The sequence below is a fragment of the Salvelinus fontinalis genome, chromosome 1 (assembly GCF_029448725.1).
Source record: "Salvelinus fontinalis isolate EN_2023a chromosome 1, ASM2944872v1, whole genome shotgun sequence".
NCBI classification, from domain to species: domain Eukaryota; kingdom Metazoa; phylum Chordata; class Actinopteri; order Salmoniformes; family Salmonidae; genus Salvelinus; species Salvelinus fontinalis.
The window spans coordinates 49,356,496-49,378,584 of NC_074665.1; the positions used below are offsets into that span (position 1 = coordinate 49,356,496).

At 43.0% G+C, this 22,089-nt stretch overlaps 1 protein-coding gene across 1 annotated transcript; it reads left to right on the forward strand.

Moving 5' to 3' along the window:
- The first annotated feature begins 1,947 nt into the window (after positions 1 to 1,947).
- On the forward strand, positions 1,948 to 22,071 carry LOC129856968 (S-adenosylmethionine synthase-like). The gene is made up of 9 exons (XM_055924784.1): positions 1,948 to 2,252; positions 13,404 to 13,481; positions 14,704 to 14,826; positions 15,032 to 15,144; positions 15,225 to 15,368; positions 19,043 to 19,261; positions 19,817 to 19,999; positions 20,122 to 20,255; positions 20,516 to 22,071. Exons 1-9 carry the CDS (start codon positions 2,165 to 2,167, stop codon positions 20,616 to 20,618), a joined length of 1,185 nt encoding a protein of 394 aa, XP_055780759.1. The 5' UTR covers positions 1,948 to 2,164; the 3' UTR covers positions 20,619 to 22,071.
- Positions 22,072 to 22,089: the final 18 nt, after the last annotated feature.

A 22,089-nucleotide genomic window follows, 5' to 3' on the forward strand; every position in this document is an offset into this window, starting at 1 on the left:
CTCCAGTTTTGTTGAGAAGGTTCCGTTTTGTCGTAAGAAGTAGAGCTTGCAAAGATGTACCACGTGCATTTTATTTATATTTTTTAAATATAGACTATAATTTCATTGAAATTACATATAATGTCACCAATTACAAGGTATACCACATATTACGTTTGTATTTCAACCCATTTACACTTCAGTAATGGTTTTATAGGCCTGTGTGAACTAAATAATTCCATTACTAATTGAAATAGAAAAAGGTTTGCTAGGTATCTTATACCTTTTGTTCTATGTGTAGTCAGGGTGCATGCTACAGTATTTACCTAGTCATCTATGACCATACATTACATTAGGGCAGGGAATCCATATAATTATTAGTAATTAGTCATTTAATAAGATCTGGGAGTCAGTGATTCGGGTTGCTATGAGGTTTCAGTTGCTCGTCTGGGGTCATTAAGTTTGAATCACACACACACACACACACGCACGCGCACGCGCACGCGCACACGCACACACACACACACACACACACACACACACACACACACACACACACACACACACACACACACACACATACACACACACAACTTTTTCACTGCACTCAGCAGAGATACGGTTTGTGATGTTTATCAATGATCCAATGCTTTTGTTTTGGTTGTGACATATTTTAGGGTTTAGGGTTCATGAAACCAGAGATTGTCAGGGTCACACACATCGGTGAGATATACCGGGATCCACCAACACACCCTGCAGGCAGCTGCCACATTCCCCATAATTGCTGAAGAGGAAAGGGGATCTCAGCCCTATGCACGCTGCCGTCTCACCAATCATCTCACCAACACCTGACCCAGATCCCCAAGCACCACCACATACCAAAGAGCACGTCTGGATGAGGACATTTGAATTGGAAAGGTTAGCATTAGTAATGGGAAATTGTAGGCTATTGAACACTTTATTAATATTACAACACCACTTCAATTAGACTGTTGCATCCATGGCTATATTTCTAGTGTACTCCATACAGGATGGATACCATGGGACAGTTCATATTTGAGAAGCTCATGTTCAAGTATGTCTTACTTTTCACACTTTGGAAGCTCTTGGAGGTGCAAATATTCATATAGGCCTATACCATTTAGGTCCACGGTGTAGTGTAAAATCAAATGCCACTTTAATTGGGCTGTTGGATAACTTGTCAGAAAATCTAATTATATACACCTAGAGCAAGAGTCATTGTCCTTTGGTTTGACCTCTGTCTGAACTCTGACCCCACTCTATGTTGTCGTTACAGTATGGGGCCAGGGTCAGCGATGTCTTGTAGCAGATGGGTTGACAAGAAAATCAACTCAAACATGAAACTCAGACATATGTTACATTTTTTAAGAAACACACAATGCTTTATCCTTAACACTTCTTGTCCATTCTAAAAATAATACTTGTAAATAATTTGAAGGTTCATTGTTTAATGCTCAACTGAATGGATTGCATCATGCTGTATAGTGCCTAGTTTCAATCAGGCATGTCAAAATTAGAAGCATGGATTCCAGCAGCTACTGCCAGGGTTGGGCTTATAACTCTACCGGGTCTGACTCTGTGTACACAGGCACAGTGATCCCGCCAGGAAAGTGAGGGGCCCCTTGTGACAAAAAGAGAGAGAATAGGGGGGAAATACAGGAGAAGCCACTCCATAAAATTAGTATAAAATTTTCACAGTAATATAATACACCACTTCATGTGGTGACTTTCTATGAACAGGGCATTCATTGAGTAAACCTCAAGTAAGACAGTGGTTGAATGGAAGGGTCCGCTGCTCAGCACACGAGGAGTTAAAAACAAGTTCATCCAGTTAAATTGTAATCCCTCTCTCCCTCTTTCCCTCTTCTGAATGGTCTAACCCACCGGTTCACATGACCCCCACCCCCTTTCACGGAGAGTGTATGAGTGTGTGTGCATGAGTGTGTATGTTGTCCTTGCCTTATATAGAGGAAAGTTGTGGCTCCAGTAAAGTCTCTCACATTCCCTCTCTCCTCCCTCTTTCTCTCTTAGCCTCTTGCGTAGAAGGACGCAGTAGCTGGTACAGCAGCCTCTGCTCTACTCGTCATTTACTATAGTTATCTCTCTATTTAGGCTTTTTAGCCTACTCTAACTTCCTCTGCATCGTTGAGCTGCTCAGACCACAATGAACGGGCCAGTGAACGGATTGTATGATGCTGAGCACTATGGGTCATTCATGTTTACCTCTGAGTCTGTGGGAGAAGGACACCCAGGTGAGTAGACAGCTCTAGTCTGGATACCATAACACCCCTATGCCTTTGCATGGTCGCCATGCAACAGAACAGAACCATAGAATGTCATGCACTGCATCAGTAGAAAGTGTTTCTTCTTCCCAAGATCCCACCGCTGACACCAATGGGTTTTATGAACTAGTTGTGCTGTATTTGAATGGTTGCTTATGCCGTGCAGGAAGAAGCAGAAGGAGGAGACACAAAGGAGCTGATTCCCTAAGAGTTTGCACCATGTAAACTGAGAGAAAACAGATTGAGAGAGTACAGAAGTTGGTAGTAGAATTGGATGCCTGCACAATTCAATCGAAGGGGGATCATGCTACAGAGGTGCTGTAGAGACATACCATTAACAATGTATTGATGCATGTGTTGCTGTTACTCCCCAGTTACTCCAGTAGGACAGGTTAAGCAAATGGAAGGGGAAGGTGGTATAATTTACTTTCACCTCTGTTGACATACAGCAGGCCTCCTATACTCCTGACAGTACTTACAGTACAGTACTAACTGCTACTGTGAATGTGTAATTATGAATATAAATATCGATACATACTTACCAAAGCATCCTCTCTTTCTTTCTCGCTCCCTTTAATGGCTAGAACGGAGGGAATGGAATGGCATCAAACACATAGAAACCACCAACCAACCTCCTGTGCTCCACACATGATTACACATACACCTGGAGCAGTGCCATGCAACTTGGGCAACATATGCCCTAACACCTGCTTCATGATGGCCAAGTACCTTCTCTGCATTTAATGTCACTATGTGTTCAGAGACAACTTGATCTGCTCACATATCAATTACTGTACCACACTTTCCCTCACTAATTATGGTATGCTCTCATGTTGTCTCACGTTAAAAACACTCCACTCGTTACATGGTTAATACATGTTTTGATATGCATCTGTTGGTCACAGATACCTTAAAAAAAAGTTAGGAGCGTGGATCATAGAACAAGTCACTATCTGCTGTGACCACCATTTGCCTCATGCAGCGTGACATTACATTCAAATTGAGTTGAACAGGCTGTTGAATGTGGCCTGTGGAATGTTATCCCACTCCTTTTCAATGGCTGTGCGAAGTTGCTGGATATTGGTGGGAACTGGAACACGCTGCCATTCACGTCAATCCAGAGCATCCCAAACAACCGGCCTCACAACCTCACAACAGATGTGTCGTGAGTGTGCAGGCCATGGAAGCACTGGGATATTTTCAGCTTCCAGCCATTGTGTACAGATCCTTTCGACATGGGGCCGTGCATTATCATGTTGAAACATGAGGTGATGGCGGCAGAGCATTGGCACCACAATGGCCCTCAGGATTTAGTCACAGTACCTCTGTGCATTCAAATTGCCATCGATAAAATGCAATTGTGTTCGTTGTCCCTAGTTTATGCCTGCCCATACCATAACCTCACCGCCGCCATGGGACACTCTGTTCACAATGTCAGCAAACTGCTCACTCACACGATGCTATACATGTGGCCTGCGGTTGTGAGGCCGGTTGGACGTACTAACAGATTCTCTAAAACGATGTTGGAAGCAGCTTTTGGTAGAGACATTCCTGCAGTCAGCATGCCAATTGCACGCTCCCTCAAAATTTGAGACATCTGTGGCATTGTGTTGTGTGACAAAACTGCACATTTTAGAGTGGCCTTTTATTGTCCCCAGGACAAGGTGCACCTGTGTAATTGTCATGCAGTTTAATCAGCTTCTTGATATGCCACACCTATCAGGTGATGGATTATCTTGGCGAAGGAGAAATGCTCACTAACAGGGATGTAAACAAATTAGTACACAAAATTTGAGAGAAATAAGCTTTTTGTGCGTATGGAAGATTTCTGGGATTTTTTTTATTTCAGCTCATGAATCATGGGGCCAACACTACATGTTGCGTTTATATTTTTTGTTCAGTGTAAATGGGAGAAAACCAGAAACATAAATGTTACAAACATAACAATTAAGTAAAATTTGTATTTATTTAGATTGATGGGTGAAGACTGAATATCTCATATCTCTTTAAATGAAGGCATATCAACATCAATCAAAGATTATAACAAAAATGTGAAACTATCACAGTCCTGATTATGAATATGAAATAGTTTAACAACTCAACCTCCTTGTGAAGTTTACACAATGAGTTGATATATGCACATATATGGTGGTGTATATTGACCGCCAGTGTGGAGTAAAGCACGCTACAGAGGTATGCATTAACAGAACTAAAGCTATTCCGAGGGTTGGAGCACCTAATATGAGCCAACCAAGAGTAGTACTCTGACGGAAAGGTGAAATATAATCTAGGTCTTGACTTGGCTTCTGCCATGTGCAGCAAAAGGTCAAGCCAGGAAACCACCTCATCAACTTCAGGAGGCCCATTATGGTCAGTTACAGTGCCTGCAGAAAGTATTCATGCCCATTGCCTTATTCCACATTTTGTTGTGTTACAGCCTGAATTCAAAATTTATTAAAGATTTTTTTCTTACCCATCTACACACAATACCCCATAATGACAAAGTGAAAATATGTTTTTAGATTTTTTTGCAAATGTATTGAAAATCGAATAGAGAAATATTGAATTTACATACTCCCAACCAAGCAAAAAGGCAGTAACTGCTCATTTGTTCGAAAATGAGTTAATGTCATTTTTGCTACATTAAATACATTCTTAATCGTGTAGACAAGTATCCTGCCTCTATTGTATTGTGTTTTGGAGAAAATGGGGGACATGTTAGAAGTAACTGCATAAAGTTACTGTGAAACCAAGGTAAATAAAAGCCATTTTTCTCAGTTCCACGCTATGAGCAGGTACTGCCTTTTTGCTTGGTCGGGTAGCATAAGTATTCACACCCCTGAGTCAATACTTTGTAGATGCACCTTTGGCGGCGATTACAGCTTTGAATAATCTTGGGTATGTCTGTATCAGCTTTGCACATCTGGATTTGGGGATTTTCTCCCATTCTTCCGAGCAGATTTTTTCAAGCTCTGTTAAGTTAGATTTTGAGTGACGGTTAACAGCAATCTTCAAGTCTTTCATGTTTTTCAACATTTTTGCAAATATGTTGAAAATGAAATTCAGAAATATCTACTTTACATTAAGTACAACTACAACAAAACAATAAAACTACAACTACAATACCTCTTTCGCCATCTGGCCCGGACCCTTTGTCAACACGGCACCCCCGTACCACCACGACTGGTCCGCCAACGTAACTCAACTGGCCTTTGCCGGACGTCGGAGCAGACGCTTCTACTTACCCCGGCCTGCTAACTTTAAACACTGTGTCTCCGGCGTGCTAGCGTAGTAACGACTACCCCGCGGCTTCCCTGTTCCATCTACTGCTGTTCACTGGACCCCATGATCACTTGGCTACATAGCTGATACCTGCTGGACTGTTCATTAATCAAGGTACTCCATTTTGTTTATTTTTGTTTATCTGTCGGCCCCAGCCTCGAACCAGGCCCTGTTTATAGTTAACCGACCCTCTCTGCCCATTCATCGCCATTTTACCTGTTGTTGTCTTAGCTGATTAGCTGTTGTTGTCTTACCCGTTGTTGTCTTAGCTAGTTCTCCCAATCAACACCTGTGATTGCTTTATGCCTTGCTTTATATCTCTCTGAAATGTCAGTATTCCTTGTACACTGTTGTTTAGGATAGTTATCATTATTTTAGTTTACTGCGGAGCCCCTAGTCCCACTCAACATCCCTCAGATACCTCCTTTGTCCCACCTCCAACACATGTGGTGACCTCACCCAGCATAACTAGCCCGTCCAGAGATGCAACCTCTCTTATTATCATTTGGTGCCTAGGTTTACCTCCACTGTACCCGCACCCCACCATACCCCTGTCTGTACATTATGCCCTGAATCTGTTCTACCATGCCCAGAAATCTGCTCCTTTTATTCTCTGTCCCCAACGCACTAGACGACCAGTTTTGATAGCCTTTAGCCGTACCATCCTACTCCTCCTCTGTTCCTCGGGTGATGTGGAGGTTAACCCAGGCCCTGCGTGTCCCCAGGCACTCTCATTTCTTGAGCTCTGTAACCAAAAAAAGCCTTGGTTTCATGCATGTTAACATCAGAAGCCTCCTCCCTAAGTTTGTTTTATTCACTGCTTTAGCACACTCCGCCAACCCTGATGTCCTTGCCGTGTCTGAATCCTGGCTTAGGAAGGCCACCAAAAATTTGGAGATTTCCATACCGAACTACAACATTTTCCGTCAAGATAGAACTGCCAAACACGGAGGAGTTGCAATCTACTCCAGAGATAGCCTGCAAAGTTCTATCATACTTTCCAGGTCTATGCCCAAACAGTTCGAGCTTCTAATTTTAAAAATTATTCTCTCCAGAAATAAGTCTTTCACTGTTGCCACCTGTTATAGACCCCCTCAGCTCCCAGCTGTGCCCTGGACACCATATGTGAATTGATTTCCCCCATCTATCTTCAGAGTTCGTTCTGTTAGGTGACCTAAACTGTGATATGCTTAACACCCCGGCAGTCCTACAATCTAAGCTAGATGCCCTCAATCTCACACAAATTATCAAGGAACCCACCAGGTACAACCCTAAATCTGTAAACATGGGCACCCTCATAGATATTATCCTGACCAACTTGCCCTTCAAATACACCTCTGCTGTTTTCAATCAGGATCTCAGCGTCCGCTATGGGTCCGCTGTCAAACAACCACCCCTCTTCACTGTCAAACGCTCCCTAAAACACTTATGGGAGCAGGCTTTTCTAATCGACCTGGCCCGGGTATCTTGGAAGGATATTGACCTCATCCCGTCAGTAGAGGATGCCTGGTCGTTCTTTAAAAGTAATTTCCTCACCTTCTTAAATCAGCATGCCCCTTTCAAAAAATGTAGAACTAAGAACAGATATAGCCCTTGGTTCACTCCAGACCTGACTGCCCTTGACCAGCACAAAAACATCCTGTGGCGGACTGCACAAGCATCGAATAGCCCCCGCGATATGCAACTTTTCAGGGAAGTCAGGAACCAATACACGCAGTCAGTCAGGAAAGCAAAGGCTAGCTTTTTCAAACAGAAATTTGCATCCTGCAGCTCTAACTCCAAAACGTTTTGGGACACTGTAAAGTCCATGGAGAATAAGAGCACCTCCTCCCAGCTGCCCACTGCCCTGAGGCTAGGTAACACTGTCACCACTGATAAATCCACGATAATCGAGAATTTCAATAAGCATTTCTTTACAGCTGGCCATGCTTTCCTCCTGGCTACCCCAACCCCGGCCAACAGCTCCGCACCCCCCACAGCTACTTGACCAAGCCTCCCCAGCTTCTCCTTCACCCAAATCCAGATAGCAGATGTTCTGAAAGAGCTGCAAAACCTGGAGCCGTACAAATCAGCTAGACAATCTGGACCCTCTCTTTTTAAAATTATCCGCCGCCATTGTTGCAACCCCTATTACCAGTCTGTTCAACCTCTCTTTCGTATCGTCCGAGATCCCCAAAGATTGGAAAGCTGCCGCGGTCATCCCCATCTTCAAAGGGGGTGACACTCTAGACCCAAACAGTTATAGACCTATATCCATCCTGCCCTGCCTTTCTAAAGTCTTCGAAAGCAAAGTTAATAAACAGATCACTGACCATTTCGAATCCCACCATACCTTCTCCGCTGTGCAATCCGGTTTTCAAGCTGGTCACGGGTGCACCTCAGCCACGCTCAAGGTACTAAACGATATCATAACCGCCATCGATAAAAGACAGTACTGTGCAGCCGTCTTCATTGACCTGGCCAAGGCTTTAGACTCTGACAATCACAGTATTCTTATCGGCAGACTCAGCAGCCTTGGTTTCTCAAATGACTGCCTCGCCTGGTTCACCAACTACTTATCAGACAGAGTTCAGTGTGTCAAATCGGAGGGCCTGTTGTCCGGACCTCTGGCAGTCTCTATGGGGGTACCACAGGGTTCAATTCTCGGGCCGACTCTTTTCTCTGTATATATCAACGATGTCGCGCTTGCTGTGGGTGATTCCCTGATCCACCATTCTGATGACACCATTCTGTATACATCTGGCCCTTCTTTGGACACTGTTAACTAACTTCCAAACACGCTGCAATGCCATACAACACTCCTTCCGTGGCCTCCAACTGCTCTTAAACGCTAATAAAACCAAATGCATGCTTTTCAACCGTTCGCTGCCCGCACACGCCTGCCCGACTAGCATCACTACTCTGTACGGTACTGACTTAGAATATGTGGACAACCACAAATACCTAGGTGTCTGGCTAGACTGTAAACTCTCCTTCCAGACTCATAATAAACATCTCCAATCCAAAATTAAATCTAAAATCGGCTTCCTATTTCGCAACAAAGCCTCCTTCACTCACTACGCCAAACATACCTTCGTAAATCTGACTCTCCTACCGATCCTCGACTTCAGCGATGTCTTTTACAAAATAGCTTCCAACACTCCACTCAGCAAACTGGGTGCAGTCTAACACAGTGCCATCTGTTTTGTCACCAAAGCCTCTTATACCACCCACCACTGCGACCTGTATGCTCTAAACCAGGGGTGTCAAAGTCAAATGGACTGAGGGCCAAATAAAAAATGTAGCTACAAGCCGAGGGCCGGACTGTTCGAATGTTCATTGAAAAATTTTTAAATGACGCATATAGTCTAGTGAACCTAATTGAACCTACTGAAAACCTAACAAATATATTCCAATATGATCAGATAAATAAAGCAATATTTTCTTATGGCTCTGTCAGTAATCTTTAATTTTCAACAGACACAAAAGACAAATTTCCTTTATATAAAAATCCCCATAACATGAACATTAAATGAAAGAAACCGGTATTCAAGGCACCATCAGTAGCCTATATTTTCTATTTTAGCAAAAGTGGGCTAAATTTACTTCAAAGAAAAAAACAATAATAGCAATTTTCTATCATCCACTCAACTGAAATATTTTTAAAATATAATTGGATTGAAATACAATAAAATAAAGTGCAAAAATCTATTAATCAAAAACAACACTTTGTTTAAGGAGAAGTAACATGCAGTGAAAACAAATATTAAACTTTAACTTTTAAACTTGAACTGAGTAAAAACTCTAAATATGTGATTGCACAGTAATGTTCACTTGTTTGAGGTTGAGGGTGATACTTGGTGGTGTCCCATCTTTTCCACAAGTTCATCAATGTTCGGGGTAAGGCTCTGAGCTGAGGAAATCCTCAGAATTGAGTGGAGGTGTTCAGCAGTAAGTCGACTTCTGTGTGATGTTTTGTTCAGGTTCATCAAAGAAAACAGTTGTTCACACAGGTATGTGCTGCCAAACATAGACAACGTTTGAGCAGCCTGGATGCGCAGCTGGGGCATTGTGTCGGGGAGGAAACGGGCGAACTCCGCAGCACCCACTGCCGCATATTTTGCCCTCAGTGCATCATTGCATTGGAGGTCAATCAACTCCATTTGGAGGTTTGGTGGTGAGCTTTCCACGTCAACAGCAAATGGGTTACCGAGCAGTTCCAACCTGCTTTTTTGTGATGATGCTCATTACATGCTCCATTTTCAAGGCTTTACCGCACAACGCTTCCTGGTGTATGATACAATGATAAGCTGTCAGCTCACCTGTCGCGTTTTCCTCTTGCATCTTTTCCCGTATCTTCGCCACCAGTCCGCTCCTGTGTCCACACATCGCAGGTGCTCCGTCGGTTGTCAAACCCACGAGTTTTTCCCAAGGCAGCTCCATCTCATTTACACATCTTGACACCTCTTCATACAAATCATGCCCCGTAGTTGTGCCATGCATAGGACGTAAAGCCAAAAACTCCTCTGTCACGCTTAGGCTGGAGTCCACTCCGCGGATGAAAATTGACAACTGGGCAATGTCAGAAATGTCGGTGCTCTCATCCACAGCCAAGGAATATGCAATGAAATCTTTTCCCTTTTTCACAAGCTGCTCTTTTAGATTGATGGACAACTGGTCTACTCTCTCGGCAATGGTGTTTCTGCTCAGACTCACATTTAAAAAGAGTTGCCTTTTTTCTGGGCAAACTTCGTCACAAACTTTAATCATGCAGTTTTTGATGAAATCCCCCTCCGTAAATGGCCGGGCTGATTTAGCGATCTCTTCTGCCAAAATAAAACTGGCCTTGACAGCAGCCTGGCCTTGTGATTTGGCTTTTTTGAACAGAGCCTGTCGAGATTTGAGGCCTCGTTTTAATTCCTCTGCCTTTTGTAGCCTTTGTTCCATGTCCATATTCTTGTTTTTGTCCGCGTGTTTCGTTTCATAATGTCGTCTCAGATTATACTCTTTCAGTACCGCCACACTTTCTCCACACAGAAGACACACAGGTTTTCCAGCTACCTCCGTGAACATATACTCCGACTCCCACCTTGTTTGAAACCCCCGGTTCTCAGTGTCCACCTTCCGTTTTGCCATTTTTGATGGGTATCTGAAAGTTAATTTTACTGTGATGCTGACGACTGCTGTGCCAATAAATATTGAAATGAAGCAGCCTACTGCTCGGTGCGTCACCGTTGCATTGTGGGAAATGTAGTATTGGTGCGTGTAAAAGATCTGCGGGCTGCCGGCTTGCTGCGGTCTGCGGGCCGGTTCTAATAATAAATCAAGATCATCCCAGGGGCCGTAAAAAACCTTCTCGCGGGCCGGATGTGGCCCGCGGGCCTTGACTCTGACATATGTGCTCTAAACGGCTGGCCCTCGCTACATATTCGTTGCCAGACCCATTGGCTCCAGGTCATCTATAAGTCTATGCTAGGTAAAGCTCCGCCTTATCTCAGCTCACTGGTCACGATAACAACACCCACCCGTAGCACGTTCTCCAGCAGGTATATCTCACTGGTCATCCCCAAAGCCAACACCTACTTTGGCTGCCTTTCCTTCCAGTTCTCTGCTGCCAATGACTGGAACGAATTGCAAAAATCGCTGAAGCTGGAGACTTATATTTCCCTCACTAACTTTAAACATCAGCTATCTGAGCAGCTAACGGATCGCTGCAGCTGTACATAGCCCATCTGTAAATAGCCCACCCAATCTACCTACCTCATCCCCATATTGTTTTTATTTACTTTTCTGCTCTTTTGCACACCAGTATTTCTACTTGCACATCACCATCTGCTCATCTATCACTCCAGTGTTAATTTGCTAAATTATAATTACTTCGCTACTATGGCCTATTTATTGCCTTACCTCCTCACGCCATTTGCACACACTGTATATAGACTTTCTTTTTTTTCTATTGTGTTATTGACTGTGCACTTGTTTATTCCATGTGTAACTCTGTGTTGTTGTTTGTGTCGCACTGCTTTGCTTTATCTTGGCCAGGTCGCAGTTGTAAATGAGAACTTGTTCGCAACTAGCCTACCTGGTTAAATAAAGGTGAAATAAAAAATAAAAATAAAAGTATCCACACCCCTTTGTTATGACACTCCAAATTGAGCTCAGTTGCATCCAATGTCTTTTGATCATCCTTGAGATCAAATCAAATCAAACTTTATTTGTCACATGCGCAGACCTTACTGTGAAATGCTTACTTACAAGCCCTTAACCAGTGCAGAGAAGTGCAGAGAAGAGATAAGAAAATATTTACCAAATAAACTAAAGTAAAAAAGTTTAAATAATAAAAAGTAACACAATAACATAACAATAACGAGGCTATACAGTATACAGGGGGCACCGGTACCAAGTCATTGTGCGGGTGTGAAGGTTAGTTGAGGTAATTTGTACATGTAGGTCGGGGTGAGGTGACTATGCATAGATAATAAACAGCGAGAAGCAGTAGTGTACAAAACAAATGGGGGGGAAGGGAGTCAATGTAAATAGTCCGGTGGCCATTTGATTAATTGTTCAGCAGTCTTAGGGCCGTACGCACTACCCTCTGTAGCGCCTTATGGTCAGCTGCTGAGCAGTTGCCATACCAGGCTGTGATGCAACTGGTCAGGATGCTCTCGATGGTGCAGCTGTAGACTATTTGAGGATCTGGGTGCCCATGCCAAATCTTTTCAGTCTCCTGAGGGGGAATAGGTTTTGTTGTGCCCTCTTCACGACTGTCTTGGTGTGTTTGGACTATAATAGTTTGTTGGCGATGTGGAAACTAAGGAACTTGAAACTCTCGACCCGCATCCCCATCCATGTTAATGGAGTCCTGTTCATCTTTCCCTCGATTCTGACTAGTCTCCCAGTCCCTGCCGCTGAAAAACATCCCCACCTCATGATGCTGCCACCACAATTCTTCACCGTAGGGATGGTGCCAGGTTTCCTCCAGACGTGATGCTTGGCATTCAGGCCAAAGACTTCAATCTTGGTTTCATCAGACCAGAGAATCTTGCTTCTCATGGTCTGAGAGTCCTTTAGGTGCCTTTTGGCAAACTCCAAGCGGGCTGTCATGTGCCTTTTACTGAGGAGTGGCTTCCGTCTGGCCACTCTACCACAAAGGCCTGATTGGAGTGCAACAGAGATGGATAATTCCTTCGGCCTCATGGATTGGTTTTTGCTCTGACATGCACTGTCAACTGTGGGACCTTATATAGGCAGGTGTGTGCCTTTCCAAATCACGTCCAATCAATTGAGTTTACCACAGGTGGACTCCAATCAAGTTGTAGAAACATCAAGGATGATCAACGGAAACAGGATGCACATGAGCTCAATTTAGACTCTCATAGCAAAGAGTCTGAGTTCTTATGTAAATAAGGTATTTCTGTTTTTTATTTTTAATAAATTAGCAACAAAAAAACATATTTTTTTCTTGCTTTGTCATTATGCGGTATTGTGTGTAGATTGATGACTATTCTTTAAAAAAATCAAATTTAGAATAAGTTTGTATGTAACAAAATGTGGAAAAAGGGAAGGGGTCTGAATACTTTCCGAATGCACTGTAAGTCAAGGGGTATGAATACTTTCTGTACAACACCCACAGTAGCAACCTGATCAAGAGTATTGGACCTCTTGGTGTAGCGGTTAAGGTGTTGGACTGACAGCCACAGTTACCCAGGTTTGACTTCCTGTCAGGCTAATCCCCCAAATACACTCCCGGATTTATTAATAATCTACATCCCGTTGCATTACCAAACAATTATGCAAACTGAGTCACGGCTACATTGTTGACATTGACAAATTAATGACGTTACAACATTATTTTTCCAGATAAGATATGTGACCAGATCAGTGACGCTGTGTTGGATGCTCACCTGAAGCAGGATCCAGATGCCAAGGTGGCCTGTGGTGAGTGGAGAAGAACATCTCACCACTATATAGCAGCAGAGGACAAACTTCTCAGCCTTTGATCAGGGATGTACCGATGTAGAACTTGATCACCTTTTTGCAGGAAAACCTTTCCTGCAATGCAGAACATTTAACACTTGTAGTGTATTTGAGGTTTAAAAAGGCTCCTGAAGTTTGTAATTCCCACTTTTCAGAATTGAAAAATGTATCAACCCTCTACAAAAACTTTCATTATAATCCACACAATAATTCACATTTCCTGTTGGTGCAGGATTATTTTCCTGTTGTAGCAAACCTGCTCAAATTAAAATCCTACACCTGTATTGAGCGTCTCAGGGTAGGAGGAGTGCTGATCTAGGATCACTTCTGGCTTATAGTTCACAATGAATATGATCGCTCCTATTTTGAGACGCTTGATACATACAGACCCAGATGCTGTTGCCGTTCTTCAGTCTTTGGCCTTAGCATGGATTATTTACTGAAACCATGGACCGTCTTTCTCAAAATGTTATACTCTTTTCAGTAAAATGTACACTGAGTGTACAAAACATTATGAACATGACAAGGACTGACCAGGTGAATCCAAGTGAAAGCTATAATCCCTTATTGATGTCACCTGTTAAATCCACTTTAATCAGTGTAGATGAAGGGGAGGAGACGGGTTAAAGAAGGATTTTTAAGCCTTGAGACAGTTGAGACATGGATTGTGTATGTGTGCCATTTAGAGGGTGAATGGGCAAGACAAGGTTTAAGTGCCTTTGAACGGGGTATGGTAGTAGGTGTCAGGCGTACCGGTTTCTGTCAAGAATTGCAACGCTGATGGGTTTTTCCAGGCTCAACGGTTTCTTGTGTGTATCAAGCAGTGGCAGCTGCTGAGGGGAGGACGGCACATAATAATGGCTGGAACAGAGCGAATGGAACGGCATCAAACACATGTAAACCATGTGCTTGATGTATTTAAACCATTCCACTCATTCTGCTCCAGCCATTACCATGAGCCCGTACTCCTGTGGTATCAAGAATGGTCCACCACCCAAAGGACATCCAGCCAACTTAACACAACTGCGGGAAGCACGTGGGCCAGCATCCCTGTGGAACGTTTTCGACACCTTGTAGAGTCCATGCTGAGGCTGTTCTGAGGGCAAAAAGGGGTGCAAAACGGTGTTCCTAATGTTTTGTACACTCGTTGTACAGCATTCTAACCATTGTGTGTTGTGAACAGAGACTGTGTGTAAGACTGGCATGGTGCTACTCTGCGGGGAGATTACATCTCGGGCCAACGTGGACTACCAGACAATTGTGAGGGATACCATCAGGCAAATCGGCTATGACAACTCAGATAAAGGTAATATTTAACTTGAATAAATCATTTCCTCTACCCTAGTATATATGACATTGTTCTTCCACTACCCTTTTCTTTTCAGCATGAGTTGTCATAGCCCAGGTGTGCACAAAATACCCCCCCCCCCCCCCCCCCACCCAGACCAGATTAAGTTAGTTAAATCTGGCCCACATGGCAGTTATTGCATGTCATGTTTCACTCCCCTCAGGTTTTGACTATAAGACCTGTAACGTGCTGGTGGCTCTGGAGCAGCAGTCCCCTGACATCGCCCAGGGAGTTCACATTGACCGGATGGAGAGTGACATTGGAGCAGGAGACCAGGTGATTAAACAGATCCTTCAACACCTGGGTTCTGGTGTGTGAGGTGATGTCATTCTAAACTGCCTGTGCTTGGTTTGCAGGGTCTGATGTTTGGCTATGCCACTGATGAGACCGAGGAGTGCATGCCTCTCACCATCGTCCTCGCCCACAAACTCAATGCCAAGATGGCTGAATTGAGGCGGAACGGCACTGTCCCCTGGCTCCGCCCTGACTCCAAGACACAGGTATGATGATGGAAGATAAATATGGTTAAGCTCAAAGATGGGCAGTATTTCGGATCCATGTATTTGAAATATGCATTTCAATAACTTTTGAGTATGTTGTCAATTGTATTACGCTGGGCTGAACTACACTCCAATGTATTTTGTAACAAGATACTTTCGAGAGCTGTAATTTGTATTTACAAAATACTTTTCTATACAGTTTTTTGTAGAGGTTCACAATTTTGTGACCCCTTTTCCACCCATCAGATGTTTGATAGCACTATGGTGTGATAAGACCATCTGCTAAATTAACTAAATATAAATGTGTGTGTAAAAATGGACAATTGCAAAGCATGCTGTGTATTACTTGAATGAGCTCTGACCCACCCCCCACCCCCCAAAACAATCTAGAAGGGATACAGCAAAACTGACTTTTCGTACCAGGTTTAAGGGGAACTTACGCAGCAGGTTAGGATAATTAATGTAGCAGTCTAGGAGAATTAAGTTAAACTGTATCCCATCTAGATAAGACATTATAAGGCCAATAATAGTACCCAGTGTGCTTTGCAGTTCATTTTGATATGTTCATTTTCACATATACATTTCGGTTATTTAGCAGACACTCTTATCCAGAGTGACTTACAGTCAGTGCATTCAACCAAGGCAGATAAACAACAACATATCACAGTCATAGCAAGTCAAAGGTTTCAAGTAGACGTTACTGAGAATGTTGTTGCTGTTCTGGCCGGTTGATTGCAAATGTATTTGTGCATTTTAACATACAAATACATGTATTTTAGTTAAATACATTTCAAAATACAAGTATTTTGTAGTTTATTATGATACATTGATCTTTCCGGTATTTTGTCATTTTTGACCATCCCTGGTTATGTTCTGACTGAAGAGCCTGGAGTCGATCCTTGTTATCATTCCATTATATCAGTCAGGTGTTTTCATAAATGGCCATTGAACATGAACCCTCTCAAAGCAACAGGAGCTCACCTTTTTTGGAGACCCACTGTCCCTTGCTTTCCAATATCCGGTCTTATATAATAACTTCCACACACACACACACGCACACGCACACACACACACACGCACACGCACACGCACACGCACACGCACACGCACACGCACACACACACACATATACACACACACACAAGTTCATCATGTGCACATCCTCACAAGTCAAGGTGATTGCCTTTAAAGTCAAATGGACTGGAAGTTATTCTTGTGTTTACACTGAACCCAGTCATAGATATTGGTTTACACCGTGACCATGATGACATAGAGAACATGGATTCCAAGGCCTGGACTCTTCCGTGGTCTGTTTTACTCTCCTCCCCCATCTTCCCATGGACAACTCTCATTGGTCTTTAGGGGAGACCGTTGTCCATCTGTCCCACAGGGACAGGGGCCCTTGGGAAAAGCTCCAGCGCTAAAGTGATTGTTTTTTGGGGAATCTGAGAACTCTCTCAAGGTGCTATTTGGAGTTCCAGGGGTTCAGTAGCGACGAAAGTGAAGTGTGCCACATTTCATCTTGGCGCAGGAGATCAATCAAATCTAATTTTATTTGTCACTTGCTTCGTAAAACAACAGGTGCACACTCTTGGCATTTTCTCAACCAGCTTCAGCTGGAATGCTTTTCCAACAGTCTTGAAGGAGTTCCCACATATGCTGAGCACTTGTTGGCTGCTTTTCCTTCACTCTGTGGTCCAACTCATCCCAAACCATCTCAATTGGGTTGAGGTCGGGTGATTGTGGAGGCCAGGTCAGCTCCATCACTCTCCTTCTTGGTAAATTTGACCATGAAGGCCTGATTCACGCAGTCTCCTCTGAACAGTTGATGTTGAGATGTGTCTATTACTTGAACTCTGTGAAGCATTTATTTGGGTTGCATTTTCTGAGGCTGGTAACTCTAATGAACTTATCCTGTGCAGCAGAGGTAACTCTGGGTCTTCCTTTCCTGTAGCGGTCTTTGTGAGAGCCAGTTTCATCAAAGCGTTTTCAAAGTTCTTAAAATTTTCAGTATTGACTGACCTTCATGTCTTAAAGTAATGATGGTCTGTCGTTTCTCTTTGCTTATTTGAGCTGGTCTTGCCATAATACGGACTTGGTCTTTTACCAAATAAGGCTATCTTCAGTATACCACCCCTACCTTATCACAATACAACTGATTGGCTCAAATACATAAAGAAGGAAAGAAATTCTACAAATTAACTTTTAACAAGGCACACCTGTTAATTGAAATGCATTCCAGGTGACTACCTCATGAAGCTGATTGAGAGAATGCCAAGAGTGTGCAATGCTGTCATCAAGGCAAAGGGTGGCTACTTTGAAGAATCTCAAAAATAAAATATATTTTGATTTGTTTAACACTTTTCTGGTTGCTAAATGATTCCATATGTGTTATTTCATTGTTTTGATGTCTTCACTATTATTCTACGATGTAGAAAATAGTAAAAATAAAGAAAAACCCTTGAATGAGTAGGTGTGTCCAAACTTTTGACTGGTACTGTATGTGCCAAGTTGCTCTCTCAGAGTATCATAATGGACATGCAACTTTGAACTTTGAATTTCTCCACTTGCGCTCTGCCTACCTGTAATTTTTATTTAATTGATTAGTTTCCTCACTCATCCGAGGGGCTTCATTTGGATGTGTCCCTTTTCAACTTAACTGGAACTATGGCATCAATGGTTGCCCTTAATTTGCTATTTGTAACGGTCCTGACCTGTTTTATGTTGTTTTTGTATATTGTTTAGGTCAGGGCATGTGTTTTGGGTGGGCAGTCTATGTTATCTGTTTCTATGTTGGTTTTGGTTGCCTGGTATGGCTCTTAATTAGAGGCAGGTGTTTTGCGTTCTCCTCTAATTAAGAGTCATATTTAGGTAGGGTGTTCTCACTGTTTGTTTGTGGGTGATTGTCTCCTGTCTTCTGTGTCTATGTTACACCATACGGGATTGTTTCGGTTTGTTCGTGCGTGTTTGTAGTAAGTACTTGTTCGTTCGTTCTGCGTGTGTTAGTTCAGTTCGTCGTGCTAAGTCTGTCTACTTTCGTTTTGTTATTTTGTTAGTTTTTTCAAGTATAGTTTGTTTCGTTTTGTCTATTAAATAAAACTCATCATGTTTTCACAACCCGCTGCGCCTTGGCTCGATCACTACACCTCCTCTTCTTATGAAGAGAGAGAGGAACGCCATTACACTATTAAAGTTATCACAAGAGGAAGGCAGAATAGGTGGTGGAGTATTGTTCATACACTCAATAAAATCTGTGGCAACTTCAGAGGTAAAATAGTGTTTCTTAATAATGTGTTCAGTATTACCCTATGCTATGGGCAACAAGGTAGTAAAAAATACAGTGGTTATCAGATAAAGCAACATCAACAATAGAGGATATGTCAGTAGAAAGCCCCTTGGTAATAACCATAAGCATGTTGGATAAAGTCCATAGAGCTCAAAATAATAATAAATTCAATGGCCTTGTAGTCAGTTTCTTTGTCAACATGAATACTAAAATCCCTCAACACAATGATTTTATTGCAGTTCTCAGGCTTTTGTTCCAGCCCAACAGTAACACCTGATATATATATAAGTATGGCTCAGAATGAAGATTAGTCATTTGATTAGATATTATTTTAAAGGTGTGTTAGTGCCGGGCTGGAAAACTCTCCCCTCACACCCCTTCTCTCCAGGTGACAGTTCACTACACCCAGGAGAACGGGGCAGTGATCCCTCGTAGAGTTCACACAGTGGTCATCTCAGTGCAGCACGACGACTACGTGAGCCTGGAAGAGCAGAAGGAGATACTGAAGGAGAAGGTCATCAAGGCCGTTGTGCCGGCCAGATACCTGGACGACAACACCGTCTATCATCTGCAGCCCAGCGGACGCTTTGTGATTGGCGGGCCCCAGGTAACCATTATCATTGTCCCATTTGTTAGGTTCTAACAACCCCGGTTGAGCTATTAGAGACCACATAGGTTTTTTACATTTTAGTCATTTAGCAGATGGTCTTATCCAATTTAGGGTGAAGTGCCTTGCTCAAGGGCACATCGGCAGATTTTTCACCTAGTCGGCTCAGGGATTCGAGCCAGCGACCTTCCGGTTACTGGCCCAACGCTCTCAACCACTAGGCTACCTGCCGCCCCCTCACCTCTTTAAGCCAAGGTGGCTGTTCCTCCCTCCACTGAGGAGAACTTCCTGACCTTACTTTATGCTACTTCCAGTTCACTTCAAGTTATCAGTAAGAGTTCCTTCCTCTCCAGTAGCTCAGTTACAAAGGACGGTTGGGTCTTTGTAGTGTCTGGGTGGTGATTCGTGTAGAATCCACAGCCTGTCAACACACAAAGTATCTGCTTGAATCGTTTTATTTTATTGATGACAAGTTCATAATTTCATATGCGTGAAGGATTACAACCTGTAGTCTTTGTCCGCTTTCATACATTCACCCATCTCTGTTTATGAAAGGGTGATGCTGGGGTAACTGGTAGGAAGATCATTGTGGACACATATGGTGGCTGGGGTGCCCACGGTGGCGGGGCCTTCTCTGGTAAGGACTACACCAAGGTGGACCGGTCTGCCGCCTACGCCGCACGCTGGGTCGCCAAGTCCCTGGTCAAGTCCAATCTGTGCAGGAGGGTGCTGGTGCAGGTGAGAGATTCAACCGTATACTTCTCTAACCTTTGGACACTGTCAACCGAACCGAAGTAAACAATGACAGTCATTTCTATTGGAACTGAGGAGTTGATATCCTGTGCGTGTTTGTGATCCAGGTGTCCTATGCCATTGGAGTGGCAGCACCATTGTCTATTTCCTTGTTCACCTATGGGTCCTCCCAGAAGAGTGAGAAGGAGCTGCTGCATATCGTCAACAAGAACTTTGACCTCCGGCCTGGGGTCATTGTCAGGTGGGACAATATTATTGTCAATTTCCCCTCAGTCATACATAGAGTTTTTCCTGATCACGCAACCAGGCCATAAGAAATTCTGGGCCTTAGTTATAAGCAGCAAATAGGATCCAGAGTTTTTCCTGATCAGGTCACATGCTAAAGAAAATCTTATTGCCCTAGTCTTGTGTGCTTGTGTGTATGTAAATATTCCCTGTCGTCAACACTAAGTGGCAGCAATGAGATTTGACTGGAATACCTTGCTGGCTATTTGTCCACAGAGACCTGGACCTGAAAAGGCCCATCTATCAGAAGACGGCCTGCTACGGCCACTTTGGCAGGAAGGAGTTTCCCTGGGAGGTGGCCAAGAACCTCAACTTCTAGTGTGTGGCGCGGCAGGCAACGGGCAGCGGTGACATGGGGAGCTGTCTATGTTGACCAGTACGCGACAGCCATGCTGGCAGCTGTTAGGGGTACAGGGGAGGGTGGGAAAGGTTGGAGTAGGGGGGAGTGTACTCTCTCTCGCTCTCTCTTTGGCTGAAAACTGAAAAGCCAAACATCTCGGTCATATGATGAGGGGTGGGGAAGGGGTGATGGCTATGACCTCGATGGTCATCAGATATGTGAGATGGCTGTATGGTATTTTCAAAGTATTTTTAACATATACTACACACCCCCATACATGTGGCTTGTCTCACAAACACAACTTCCTTTTTGGTGCAGTTTTCATTTTTGTTTGTTTTCAGTAATGCCTAAAACATTAAGCTGGATAAAAAAGAAATTGGGTTTACTCCACTTTAGGCCTGTTGTAACCGCTAAAACCGCCTGTCGTTATTAAGCAAATGACCAAATCTAAAGGTAGATTAGCCATACTTTTCTGTAGTAGTTACATATTCTTTCAGGCCCAAATGCAGCCATTTTTTAAACCTCAATATCAACAAAAATGTGGGAAACAATTAAACACCTTACTATAGTAGTTAAAATTAAAATGGTCAAATAGCTTTTTTTTAACCAAAAACTGTGGTCTGAGTGAGGGACCTAATTGGAGGGGCCTAATCGGCCTAATATGTATCCTGAAAAATAACTGTTATTGGCAGAGAGGTTTGGAACTCACTTTGTTATTGGTCTATTAACTTATTCCGCCTGGTGATGTCACCAGGCAAGCCAAAACTCCACCCATACAAAACCTGCTCATTACACGGTCCTGTGTAAACTGTGTATTCAGCAATATGTCCAATATGATACAAAACACAGGAAAAACTATTTTGACTGGACTGGGTCTTTTAATACTAATTTATACCATCAAAGAACATCTGTTAACTGCACTGTATTTGACATGCTGTGATTGACATGTGAAGTGGTGTTCATTCTTAATTCCCTTTATCCAAACTTTTTCTAACAAAATTCAGGGAAGGGTTTTCAAGTAACGTTGATCAATTAGAGGTTCACTAGTATAGTTGAGTGCTTTGTGAAACTTCATTCAAATCAAGGCACAAATACACAACATCTCTTTGAAAGATACACAACTTCTACATGCTTTTATGTTAGAAAGCTTTTATTGTAGAGATATTACCAGAGGCAGGGCTAGCTTTTTCTGAGCGTGAAGGGTTTAGAGTAAAATGGTATGTAGCCACATTTTGGTTCAATGTAGAAAAAACTACTGAGAATGTGTCAGTGCTGTTACCTTGTCCCGCTTGCCTCGTCATCTACATAACCATCTCTCTTGCATTACTGTAACTGTTCTGAAACCAGATCAACTCAGATCCTTCATATACAGTTTGTCAATAGATAACAGGAAAATGTAAATAGGGTTTTGAACAATAAAATATGAAATGTATATGTCTTTTCATCAGTC

Excerpts from the sequence above, each read along its gene's own strand:
- LOC129856968 (XM_055924784.1), top strand. The coding sequence starts at position 2,165 with ATGAACGGGCCAGTGAACGGATTGTATGATGCTGAGCACTATGGGTCA. Across the intron at positions 19,262-19,816 it reads TTGTGATTGGCGGGCCCCAG|GGTGATGCTGGGGTAACTGG; the intron begins GTAACCATTATC and ends TGTTTATGAAAG. Across the intron at positions 20,256-20,515 it reads CGGCCTGGGGTCATTGTCAG|AGACCTGGACCTGAAAAGGC; the intron begins GTGGGACAATAT and ends ATTTGTCCACAG.